The sequence below is a fragment of the Thunnus albacares genome, chromosome 2 (assembly GCF_914725855.1).
Source record: "Thunnus albacares chromosome 2, fThuAlb1.1, whole genome shotgun sequence".
Classification (NCBI taxonomy): domain Eukaryota; kingdom Metazoa; phylum Chordata; class Actinopteri; order Scombriformes; family Scombridae; genus Thunnus; species Thunnus albacares.
Window position 1 is genome coordinate 8,838,861 of NC_058107.1, and position 13,634 is coordinate 8,852,494.

General features: G+C 41.4%; 1 protein-coding gene across 1 annotated transcript in view; it reads right to left on the reverse strand.

The window, feature by feature from the left end:
• sema4c (sema domain, immunoglobulin domain (Ig), transmembrane domain (TM) and short cytoplasmic domain, (semaphorin) 4C) overlaps positions 1 to 13,634 on the reverse strand; it is a 94,676-nt gene that overhangs the window by 4,934 nt on the left and 76,108 nt on the right. The window contains exons 9-15 of the mRNA XM_044364788.1: positions 11,742 to 11,893; positions 9,562 to 9,737; positions 7,074 to 7,218; positions 6,325 to 6,538; positions 2,686 to 2,801; positions 745 to 902; positions 63 to 154 (exon numbers count right to left, since the gene is read on the reverse strand). Coding sequence (XP_044220723.1) covers positions 63 to 154; positions 745 to 902; positions 2,686 to 2,801; positions 6,325 to 6,538; positions 7,074 to 7,218; positions 9,562 to 9,737; positions 11,742 to 11,893 — 1,053 coding nt within the window. The remainder of the gene's footprint in view (positions 1 to 62; positions 155 to 744; positions 903 to 2,685; positions 2,802 to 6,324; positions 6,539 to 7,073; positions 7,219 to 9,561; positions 9,738 to 11,741; positions 11,894 to 13,634) is intronic.

Below are 13,634 nucleotides of genomic sequence, written 5' to 3' on the forward strand. Positions count from 1 at the left end.
ACTCCTGCACTGACAGTCAATTCCCACAAGGGGCCACTACTGAGGTGTAGCCCCACACTCACCAGGGCTGGGGATGGAGACAGGCTTATCAAACTTGGCTTTTCCCCGGCTGAACCTTTCCAGCATAAGGTCCTGTGACAGAGAGGAGGTGGACCTGGAGGGGAAAGAGCAGAAGGCAGAGCTGAAGTTTAATAATGTTATTGCTAGAACTGAGGGACATTTCTACAAGTACCACTGGGTCCACTATGTGTATGTGCAATCTTTTGTGTATTTGTAACAATAATTATCCTCAAAATAACCCAAATTTATAGAAAACCAGGTAATATCTAGATTTTATCTACAGATAGTATATAAATGTACTTAACATAGACATTGGCAAATGTTGTCCAGCTCTAATATGCAGATCACAACTTGTCAATATGGTTTGTATCACATGGCTCACAAAAGAAATCCCAGCATGTTAAGCAGAGGGATTTTACTCAACAGCTGCGGGGTGAAAGTCTATAAAACCTGCAATGAAACCTGCTTTACCCAGATGTAGGAGCTTCTTATATCCAGCTGCAAGACTTTCATTAATATGATGTCAATATAGAGTTTAAGGGGCACATAATATCTAAGTGTTCTAGAGGCTTTTGCAGAGACTTTTCAATATCTGTAATCAGGGTTTTTTCTTAAAATGTTGATACCAAGCCTCAAAATTCATATCGGTGTGTATCTATGGGTGCACATATGTACTCTGCTCACCCGCGGTGGAGGTCGATGCGGACGCAGGCCCGACCCTCACTGTCCCAAGCGCAGTATGGGTCCCGGGCTAGCAGACAGTCTGGCTGAGACTGATAGCGGCTGCAGTTGGCCAAGGGCAGCTGGAGAACCTCTGAACGAGAGCCGATGTACAAATACTTCTACAGAAAGACAGAGCAAAAAGGAGAGAGAAAGAAGAAGGAGACGAAGAACAGATCCAGCCATCATCCAGAGACAGAAACCAGAGAGAGATGAAAAGCAAGAAGAAAGATAAACAAAGAGAGAGAGAGAGTGACTCAGTTCGGGGTTTAGAAGAGATAATGGGATAATCACTCTCAATTACAATAACATTCAACCCCCCGACCCTTTCCCAATCCAATCTGGGTTGCGCTCTTTTCACGAAAGCTGTTATAAAATGTCTGGTCATGGCTAAGCCAGCATTAATGAGATAAGCAGTGGGCTTTGGCGCTGGGAACGCCCAGTCAAAACTGCATCGATCGGCGGACATGCCATCGTAGAGCCACGGGGACATGACCAGCATCAACACAGAAGCTCAGTTGACAGGGCAGGGACACTGAGAAAACAACAGGGGCAGGGGTTCAATTCCCCACTGCACTTGATCTGAAAAAGGGCAGTGTTGATAAAATCATCAGCTGAATGGCACCGAGCCAATGGCACCGTGCTGACTGCCTGTCTGTTGTCAATGCATCTATGAGTGTAAGTGTCTGGCAAAAAGGGTAATAACAGACCAGCAGAAGACAAAGTCCAAGTGTTAGCACTGAATACCAATGAACAAGTGATGCAACAGCAAAGCAAGCTAATGGAACCCAAGGCTACTTTCGAGGGACATGATCAGATGAAGTACAGAAACATGCTTGACAGGGTGGTCAGGCAGGAGATCCGCAAAACAACAGAAGAACTTTGAACAACTTTTCCCCCCTGAGAGACCATTAAAATTTCTCATCTCTCAAAAAGAAAACAATACATCTAGGATTCCACAAAGATAATATGCATAAGGCTTATGCTTTACTATAGTGAGATGGAGCAGCTGGAAGCTCAGACTCAAGCTATCAAATAAAGAAAGAAGAGTGGCTATCTTTTTATAAAATCTCTTCAACTGAAGTGCTTGTTGGATGATTTAATAACATTTGAAACACATTTCAGGTGTCAGAATTGGGGGGCTGCATCCAACAACTTCTGTGACTTCCCGAAACCAAAAATCTGACATTCACACCCACGTCCCGCAGTGATTGGCCAGGTGTGCAGAAAGGTGAGGTGAGAACGTAAGGAGGGTTTGACCTTCTCTCTCAACCTCTTTTTTTATACTTTAGACTCACTTTTTGAGTGTTCAACTAAATGCAACACTATGAGTGCCTTCCAGGAAAGACTATGAATGTGTGCTCCTTTACTCTCAAACTTAAATGATTATCTTATCTCCCCCCTCTCAACGATGGCCACCCCCCTCCCCTACCTTTGAGAGTGGCCATACAGAACAGCTACAGTATAAACACTTTTGCCCTCCGATGTGGCCAGATGGCACATCCTATGAACTACTTCTTTTTGAGCATACCCCTTAGCTTTAGCATAGTACTTAGATAAAAGTGAAGGACTAGTGAGAAACAGATTTACATAAGAATGGTCAAAATTGATGCAGCAGAGGCCAAGATATCCTAATGTTTTGTTACTAGTTCAGGTGAAGCTCCAAAAATGCTAGACTGCTTTTACCTTTGTGTAATTAACACACATCTTTCAAACTCCATGCCCCATGTCTGTGATACAGGCTTTCCATCATGGGATATTATCTTAGACAAAACTCCTCCAGAGCAACAGAAAAGTCCCCATGATTAGTAAATTGATCTTTATGTGTAAAATTGGTAGAGTTCCCCTTTAAAAATACATTTCTGGAAAAAAAAAACGAGAGACATCCTCTCTCTGGTTCCTTACCTTGGAGTGGGAGATGGTCAGGCTGTCCACTGGCTGGGCTGTCTCAAACAGCTGGATCTCCTCTATCACATGGGCCTCAGAGCCCAGGATCACCACCCTCTGCAGCCAGCCCTCCGCTGCAACACACAGGAGAGGAAGAGGAAAGATTGAGCTCACTTCACTTCTGTTTTGGTCCATTAAACTTTCAATTCAAGTTCACGTCAGTGCCATAGATTTTCTTCTTCATCCACTTCAATGAGAGAGGCAATCTTTCACGGCATGCATAAAAACATATACTTTCAAACAGCTTCAGCCGTTCTGAGTCTCAATACAAAACACCTGATAAACACACACTTTTGACACACTAACAACTCATTTAAATACCATTGATATGATAACTGTGACTGCACACTGGTTCATTTGAATAATAATGATGTGATATAATAAATGTATCCATACACCTGTGACTGTATACCAGTCAATTTAAATATTAATGATACGTAAACACACACCTGTGACTGCAGAGTATTTTACTTCAATATTAATAATGTACTTATATATTCACAAACACACACCTGTGACTGCATAGAAGTTCATTTAAATATTCATGACAAGATATACAAACACACTCCTTTGATGCCATAGCAATTCATTAAAATATTAAAGCACAGGCTGAAAATCATCACTTGATACATCACTCACTACAAAATACTGTCTTTAGCTGCTGCTCATGTACTATATTGATTGCCAAAAAAACATACTGTGTTCTTGAATTTACCAATATACCATTGATTCATGTTGTGGTTTGCAATGCCTATTATCTGGTTTACCTAAGGCAATGGCTTGTTTAAGGTTTAATGCTACATTTTTACTTGTCACAGCAGGAAAAGTACAGGTGAGACCAATAAAATTAATGACATTTGGGGTGCTCCAATAAGTCATGCCAGAGAGCCTGCAAGCAAATATCAATGCACTGGAACTGGAGCATCTAACTGGAATGCAGCTTTAATTAATGTTATTAATTACACCTGTTCTTTTTCTGCTATGGCTTGAAAAATGCCTGCTGTGGAAAAGATCTCTAAAGATGAGGAAAGTACTCTCCACTGAAAAAGTAATCTCATCTGCTTTCAGATGCATAATTGCACGATATGCTTGATGTGTCATCAAGTTTTCTGCAACTTCAATCAACCGACATTTCCTGAGATTTCCACACCAGCTGCACTGACATTTCATGCAACTCTGTAACTGAGAAAGGCCAAATATGAAAAAGAAAACAACCTGCCCTGCCAGAACACACAGCTGCATTACTCAGCTGCCCAGCTCACCTACAAACTATTTAAAAGTGAATTTAAAAGAGTTGAGATGCTGTTCCTGGCCTTGGGTATAAGGTAATATCATTGGGGACATTTGAAGACTTTTTCAAGCAGTGTGTGGGGAGCTGATGCTGCTGGAGGAGGAAGAGGAGATCCTGTGCTCCTTTCATGTAGGGCATTGTGAACAAGTTTAGATCCCCTGTGATGAAAGGCGTTTCAGGCACAGCTGGTGAGGTGACCTTGATGTGTGTGTGTGTGTGTGTGTGTGTGTGTGTGTGTGTGTGTGTGTGTGTGTGTGTGTGTGTGTGTGTGTGTGTGTGTGTGTGTGCATGTGTGCATGTGCATGTGTGTGTGTGTCTGTGGAATAGGCTAGCGTTACGTGCTGACATGCACTTTCTTGTGTGGTCCTCTTGATTAAGAGACTGTCACGGATAATATGAAAAGCTAACCCGGTAGCCAACGGGAGGCTTGATAGAAGGAAATACATGCATACACACACATGTACACACACACACACACACATACAGGCACTGCAAGCAGCAGGCATATCATCACACTTGCTTCTCAGGGCGTCAGGGACCAGTGTCGACTAATCCCTCAATCCTGTAGCTTGGTTTTTCTGAAAAACAGTCTCGACAAACGCTCCCTCTCTCTCTCTTTTCACATCAGCTGTCGCTATGCTGCAGCTAACAGCTAATCAAGCCCACAGCCCAATTGGCACTATGAGCGCACGTCTGCCAAGGGCCCTGTTGAGTTTGTGCTGTGAAGCACGACAAGCGGGGATGACTGCACTTGGCTCCGGGAGTGTGAGTGTGTATATCAGTGCGTGTGTGTGTGTGTATATCAATTTGTGAGTGTGTTATCCCTGGATGTGTGTCCATGTGTGTGTCGGTGTGTCCACGTGTGTGTCCGGGTTGGCCTCCCCTGCTTGCCAGCAGAGAAGCCCTGAGTCCGCTGTTGTCACACTGTCAGTTGCTACACTCACTCTGCCACCACAGTGATCTGAATGGTAAGCAGTTGAGTCTCTCTCCATTCATGAGATGGGCTACATTGAAATTCACAATCCCTGGAATCTACTGTCAGATCTGTGTTCAGGATTAAGGCTCAGGGAGGGTCGGCTGATTTTTCTAGATCTGTGCCAAAACAGGACACCTGCATACGGGCCCAATGGCTACTGACAGGAGATATTAATTAAGTCGCGCATACGTTGACATTTCCTTTGATGCATGAAGATAGATCTTGGCATGCAAATCAAGTCCTTAATTGAAACCCAGCTGAAGTCTGGCCAGATGGCATGTTGTTTTGTGCCACCATGCCTAATGCCAGTACCTGTCCCTGTCTCCTGCCATAGACTGAAAGCTCTCATCTCCTCAACAAATACTGTGAGCGACTCCTCCCAACACAGACACACAAAAACACACTCGCCCACAGTGGAGGGAATAGGGGAATATGAAGAAAGAATGCGTTCTCTCTCTGTATTTTCACTGCCACATCATGAGAACATCATACTACAGGAGGTGGACAAAATAACAGGACCATACAATATAATACAATCCAATACAACAACCATGCAAAAAAGCTGTAAACTGTAACCCTGGATTATGCGGCTCAATTTTGTAGATACTGAGAACATTTTTAAAGTTTGACAGTGTGGTGCACTCTAAGTCTGCATTATACTATATTGTATTGTATTGTATTATATTATTATTGCTACAGTTGCTTCATCCCAAATAACTTAATATGTGACCAAAAAAGTCTTAATTTTCTGAAGAAAATGTAAGCGTCTTCTTAAAGAAATTGTGGAATTGTCTGCATTTGATATTTTGAATGGGAGTTGCAGTTTAAGTTGAAGTACTTAAAGCAGTTGAAGTATCAGTTGAGGTGTAAGCACTGTCAGGGTTTTATATGTCTTTTGAAGTGTATTTGTTGAAAGCATCTGAAATTTAATTTCATGTTTAAGCCCTGTAAACAGCCCTTGACAGTTTATTAGTAAGCACAGAAAGCAGTTGACCTGTCAGTTAAAATGTGTAAGAGATAAAAGTGAAATTTCAGTTGAAGTTGAAGCACCAGAGATAGCTGAAGTGTGTGCACTGTAAATAGTTCAAGTGTCACTAAGTTCAAGAGCTGAAGAGGGAGATTTGAGCATTCCTCTCATTCCACTCTTATGTAAGCATTTGATTAATATGATTAAGTACACACAGTAGTGACTGGTTTAAAGTATAAGTATGAATGAGTATGAAGAAGTTGAAGAGGAGTTGAAAAGATCATTGAATTAACTGCTTGAATTTTGCAGGCTGATCCTAGTGTCAATATTCTTCACCGAAAACTGTCCTCATGTCATATGTACCTGTGCCGATGAACAGCATGTTGTATGCCCGCTGGTCCAGGGCATTAACCCGATCCACCGCCAGCCTGGTGAAGTTGACGCCTTTGGTGAGCAGCAGGGGGCGAGCAAGAGCTTTGTCCTCCATCAGTGGGTGCTTCTTGGCAAAGTTGAGCGTGGCGTCAGGTAGCTGCAGTGAGCTGTTGTAGCCGTTCTCCCTGTCTGAATTGGTTATACACTGCAGCACAGACAGACGAACGAGAGACGGGAGAGAAAAAAATTGGAACAAGAGTAAGGGTAAGAGGGAGAAGAGAAAGGGAGGGAGGAGAAAGGGGGAGGAGAAGGAGGTTAAGGAAAGAAAGGAATGGAGGAAAGGATGAAAGGAGGAGTGAGAAGCCGAAGAAGGAGAAAGAAGAGGAAACTTCTTAGCTGCATGACATGACTTCTTGGCTTTGACGTGACTCCCCCTCCTCCCACCCCCTGTTCCCCTCCTCTCTTTTACTCTGTCACTCTTTCACTCACGATCTCACCTCAGCCTGCCATCACACCCCTTCCTCTGCTTCCTTTCCTTTTGTCCTGGGTCATGACGTTCTTAGCCTTTCGTGCCGTGCCAGCTCTTGCTGTTCTCTGCCGTCAGTAACCCATGCCACCCATTTCTATTTCCCTCCTTTCCTCCCACCCTCATTATCCACCCATCCCTCCTCTGTCCAATCATTCTATCTTCTGTTATGCAGGAGTAGATTGGGAGCAGTGCAGGGTCACCAGTTACTTACCGATCCAGGCCGTGGGACAGGGACAGCACCGGTGTAGCGTCCCCATCTCTGGGATGCCTCCCTGTATTCCTTGTATGATCTTTCAAACACCTCCTTCACATCGCTGATCTGGTACTGGCATACCGCCGACACGTCCACGTCCCCCCTGAAACATAGCGGCAAGGCGGGGAATTAGAGATGTGTGGCGGTGAAAACTGAGAGACGGATTAGCTGTCATCCTCTTGTAGAATATGTGACATTTCAGTTAGCAAGTAGCTACTGGATACAGCACAAGTAAAGCCAGGCAAACATGCAAGGATGTGAGATATAATAAACAGGATGGACTATGTGAAAATATACCGATATATAAATATCTGTAGCATTTAAAAAGAAGGAATATACACTAAACTGCAATTTTTGCATGATCCTAAAAAGTCATATTTTTAAGAAAAGTAATCACAGGGCCATAAATAGAGTAAATATCAATCTGACAGCATAAACTATCCATTATTGAGTCAGTTGAAATGTTTAGATGTCTTGATGCATCTCCACTCTTTCTGTAGCAAAGCAAACTAATGTTCAAACTGATGTACATGTAATACATTTCCTACATAGGCCACTGAAATCAATCAGATTGTTCTGTGTATCAGAAAATGTATTTCATTTAATGGTGAAGTTTGAGGTGTGAGGATTTTTTCCCCAACTCAATTTCAGACCCCAAGTGGGACTAAAATTGGCTATCGACGTATGACCCAGACACATTAAATCATACTTGCACTCTTCATCTCACAAATATATTTGATTTCCAGGATTAAAAACATATTTTTTCATTTGTCTGTCACACTGATTCACTGAAACATTGATACAAAGACATAATGTTTCTGTGAAACTAAACCCAAACTACCCTGAAACATGTTGGACACATAAATTCTGGATTGGCACTTCAGCTGAATGAGAAGCAGTCCCAATTTACGGTATTTCTTAGTTGTTAAGAGCATTCATCATGGTACACAGTTTCATATTTATACACTGGTGCTGTAAAATGTCCGTTTTTGAAAGCTGTAAACAGGAAAGAAGAGATTGTGTCCATTAATTCCTATAATGTGATTTGTCCTGTGAGGGTAGTGCTTTTCCAGTCTGTTAATGTGCAGCAGAGCCACGACTTTTATAAGGTGAACGTCAAACCAAAGGACACTGCTGATGTCTTAGCAAGTTAAAAAGCTAGCCTATTCAGTCAGATTATGGCTTGAACCCCGAGTCATCATTTACATAATGTCCAATTATCTTAATGTTATCTCTATCAAAGCCTGGGGGCTTTAAGGAATCCCCAGCGAGTCACACAGAGAAAAAGGATTAAGTTTTTTTTTCAGCAGCAGTGGGAACTCTGGATGAAGAAACAAAGATTGAAGTTCAAAGCTGGTTCACTTTGCGATATGATATCTTATTGAAGAACACAAAAGACTCACATCAAAGGGCATTGCCCGGAGACAGAGAAAGTCACCAACTTTCCTCCAAAAGAAAACCTCCTGCCCTGTCTCCTCTTTCTTTGTTGATAAATAACTCACTAACACTTTACAGTTACATAGTGGTCCAACAAATGCCAAATTTTATTCCGATAATGATACAACAGTCACTTATCAAAACTAAATTACTGTCGTCAACACCATGTAATTACTAGGTGGTAGTTTAATTATCCAATCCCTCTATCTCACACTAACCCGCCCTCTACCCCACCCGAAATTAGCTTTCTATGTAGTTACTTTAGATGAGAAATGTCATAAAGTTTGTTTTATCTTGCCTTGATTTTATCAAGCAAAGAACAGTGAACAGCAACAACAGAGTTTGTTTTTCCTGATCATTCTAACAAATGTTCCAAAAATAACCTGCGGTGTGATGAATTTCTGCCCTCAGGAGGAAATGAAGTTCTAAATTGGTTCATCAAACTTCTACTGAAAATCATAACAAATAATGAATGATATGAATAGTCTGATTTGACCAGTGAATCACTAGTCTATTGATATTTTTGAAGGAAAGTCTTCCGGTGAAAATTTGTCCTCTTCTTGTTTATGTTTAGTTGCAGAGGACCTGACTTAATCAGTCTGATTCTGTAACAAGTGGGTTCTCAGTCCTCTATAACAGCATGTACATGTGACATTACAACCAATAAAAGCTATTCAAGCATACTTGAGTTGTATCCACTCAAAATAACTCACATTAGTGTCGGTTAAAGGCCTATTATATTAAAGGCCCAATTACTCAGTAAATACCTAATCACACAAAGTAGATAATTAGAGCCATCATATCAGACCGACTGTCTGACCCGTGATTTTAATAAAAGCCCAGTATGTGACATATTGGCAAAGTGATGTAGTGTCTCGCCCTGACAGCAGATGGCACATGTAATAATTAACTGTGCCGTACAGCAGAATATCATCACATTATCTGAGGTTGATACTGAAACTGAGCTATATCCTCAGACTTGTCTCTGACAATGGTTGACCTGACTCACCACTGAGCGTGGAAGATGCCGTAGAAAGTGGTCCCCCGCCAGTCCTGCCCCGGAAGGGTAAAGACAGCTCTGAGGTTGTTGAAGGAGACATGACGCTCGGGGAGGGAACACTCCAGCCGGGCTTTTTGGAAGGTGGTCCACTTCTTCTGCAGCGTCCTGGTACCACCCAGATCACCCTGCGAGGAGATATATCAGATCTTATTAACGTACGGCTGATATGAGCTGATCATAGCCAACCTTTAGTTCCCTGACACACTGCTCTGTGCGGCATACTATAAGGCAATAAGGCAGGGATGTAGAAGTGTACTGTAGGGTGTCACTGCACTGTGACATCCCTTTTGGGTGTGGCTACAGGTGCAACAGAGCACACTGCTCACTGTTTTGCTCTACTGTTCTGCTGCTGTCTTATGTTGCATTTCAGTAGCGCCACCTTCATCTCACAGGCGCCAAATATTATCTTTGTGCATACACTGTACAGAGTCTGTATTCACACCATAATACAGTTAATCTGTTCCATGTGAGTTGGCTGACTGTTGTCATGTTGGAAAAGGCTCTGAAGGAGTATTTAGACCCAGAGATGTTTAAGGCTTCTATTGAAAAGCAGGATAATCATGATAATAATATTCAATTATACAATAAACATCCCCGTATATATTGATAAGTCGGTCCTTTATAAAGCATTCTGTGCACTCAAAAGAGGCCTGTCTGCCAGATCCGTCTCATTCTTATTATCCTCGATGATTGCATGCACTGTAAAAAAGGAATTAAAAATGCAAATGCTCATATTACAGCAGTAAGATAAAGACATTTTGTGATGCTGCTGCAACAGCAGTATTGGCAGGACGCGCTGAATTATTCATGTCTCTAGTACTCATCATGTGTGAGCATCTGTTTCTAATTTCATTCAGAGCTTTATTGTTCATCACAGAGCAGACATTAAAGGGCACTTCCCATAAAATAGTGCATATATTTTACACTTAATTACGCAAATCTCCTCAGACTGTTAACAATCTGTCTCTATTTTGCTCAGTTTAAAGGTTACTGAGATTATATGGTTGCAAATGTAACTGTAAAATGACACTACACCCTTGCTGCATTAAGTGAAAGGTCACTGAAATCAAACAAAATAAAACGAACTGACACCTCATGTCTCACTGAGTGACTCTGCTCACAACAAGAAGCACCTCTGATGTCTCGCCATAATCACTGTGGTATATCAAAGCTCATCAGTTATCCTGATGAGGTCATTAATTTAGCAAATAAATACATTAATTAGTTCTGTGTCAATGTAATTACTTTTGCATTAAACAAACTGTTAGTAAACTGAAATTCTGCTCCAATTACAGCAAAGAGCAGCAATTAAACATGTTATAGACAGTGTCTTAGCTTTTTAAGAAAATCTGTTCTGTCAGCTCATGTTTACACAGAGGGTTTGTGGAGAAAGTATCATGTGTTTATCATGTGCTACACACCACCTTGATTATGTAATGACTTACACACCATATGGGATGTTAGACAGAACTATGTACTTCACTTTAAATTTGCTTGATAATTAGATGGATACATACAGTTCAGGGATGTCAATATTATTCAGTGAGCACACACAAAATGTGAGCTGTAATCAATGAACAAGTCAAGATTCAAGTTAGTTTTTGAGCCCTCAAGAAGTGAGAGTTGTATGATTAAGTTTCTCTGTACTCTCAGTTTGGGCGGTTTGTGTACTTCGCAAACAAATCTTAAGCAAAAGCAGAGCAAAATCCACAGGAAATGAGTTAAAAAAACAATATCAGGCTATTCCTGGTGTGATTCATTGGCTTTTCATTTATCCACAAATGTAACTGTAAAACAACTCTACCAGATGCCTCCTTATATGGGAATCTCCTTTTGAAGCCTAAAAACCCAAAATTGTTAGCAAGTGCTCTCTCGCATTATTAAATGTGCTCATAAACAGCTGCCAAAACAGCTGATTTCAAGCCAAGCGTGCATGAAATTATGATTTTGCTGTCAAAACTTGTTTTGGGCTTACCAATCTGTATTCTTAGAGTCACTTGCAGATTGATTACTGTTTGAATTAGTTTGTGCTTGCTTCCTAGCATTTGTCATTGATAAACTTCCACAGATACCAAACAGAGTGAGAATAAGTCCTAAGGATCAGATGTGATTAATGGTGGAAGTGTTACCTTGCAGACACGGGCTACTCTGGCCACAGTGAGCTCAGTGTCACAGTCCAGCTCCAATGCTCGCTCACTGAAGAAGAAGTAGATCTTGTCGTCGTCACCCTCCTTGCTGCCGATGCTCTCCCTCACCAGGGCTGAGCCCACAAAGTCTGGCTCTGTACACACACACACACACACACACACACACACACAGAGGAGTAGTATCACAAAGTGTATTTACACGTGATAATAAAGACATACATCACAACTGAACAAATCGACAGTCTCAGCCTGTAGGTGCATTTGGACTGAATCTCTCTCTCACAAACACGCGCGTGTACACACACACACATACACACACACGTACAGGCTTGGCACCTCCATCTCATTCCCTGCAGTCCCTTCTCACCTCTGTGTCTATTTTCTATCATCACTCTCTCCTTCGCCTCATCTCTCCAGTCATTTCTCGCTCTCTGTCTCTCCAGTGCTCCCTATTAGTGGTCCATTTTGTCTTTCTCACTTCCTCTTTCTCAGATTCTCTCTATATCCAGTCCTCATTAGCTTGTGAATGATGTGGTTTTTTTTTTTGTTTTTTTTTCTTAAAAAGCCAGATCCAGACATTTTCGGACTCAAGCTGCTGAGGGCTTTAAATTTGACCATTTAATCCAAAAGTATTTTTTTTATTACAAGGATACAATGTTTCCCCAGACGGTATGTTCTTTTGAGTATAAAAGCCTCTAAAGCAGCATTTTACACCTTCATGGGATTCTAAAACTCAATTAAGATGAGGCACGCCTCATTGCGAGTCTAGTTTTTACTAAAAGCTTTGTATCAGCGCGAATAATACACTGACACATCGGTCCAAACAGCCTCATCTGTATGTTCCTCCTTCCTCCCCCTCCTATCTCCATTCCCCTCACCTCACCCTCTATCTGCTCATCGCCAATCCTAATGTCTGTTCTTTCATCACCCATTTTTCCTGCTGTGACTTCATCCTCTTCTCTCCCCTTCATTTCTCTCCAAGTGGCTCAATCCTTTCCCCACCTCCTCCCTCGAAAAAAAAAGATAACGATCCTTCGCTGTAGCTGAGTCCTGCGCTTCATTTCCTGCACTCATTTCTCTTGTTCCTTTGCAAGTTTCTGGCTTTTATTTCCTTGAATGACACTCCAAAGCCAACAGCGTTATCAACCTATAATGTGACTTCTTTTATTTGAAGACATATTTAATTTGTCAGTGTTGCAATGTCTTTCTTGGGAAAAACCTTACTGCTGGACTGATGCGGAATATTTTAGTACAATTCTGTACAAGTATGGACGAATGTATATTTTTCCATTGATTTAAATTTTCTTCTGAATATAATTTAAGGATGCAATTTTTTTAGCTACCCTCCTCCCGAGCACACTGTGACTAAACATGGCGTGCATGGGATTCTCTTTATTTAGTTTGGAAGTTTAAACAGCAGTCTCGGCCAAAACTTGTTACCCAAGATAGTATCACATTTACCAAACACATCAGTTGGTCCTGATTCTGAAAGCCTCAATTTTCTTGCATAAATGAAACATGTTTGAAAATACAAACAATATAAAGGAAAAAGATAACCTGTGTGTTCCTTGTTTTAGTATGTTTTTCTGTAGTATGCATTCAAACAAGGGTATGTAAGAACACAATAACATTTAAATTACATTTTAATATTTAATACTATGTACTAGGGCTGATAAGTTATCCTGGAATACAAGAACAATGCTGCTGCTTATTTCCATGTCTTCTACATTCATTAACATTAACAGTCTGCAGAAGTCCATCCAGTGCAACGCACCAGGCTCACGAAACTCAAAGTCAACTGTCAAACTAAGCAGTGCTGATCTAATATGTTATGTTAAATATGTTACTACATTGCCTATTTCCTGTCTCAACTGT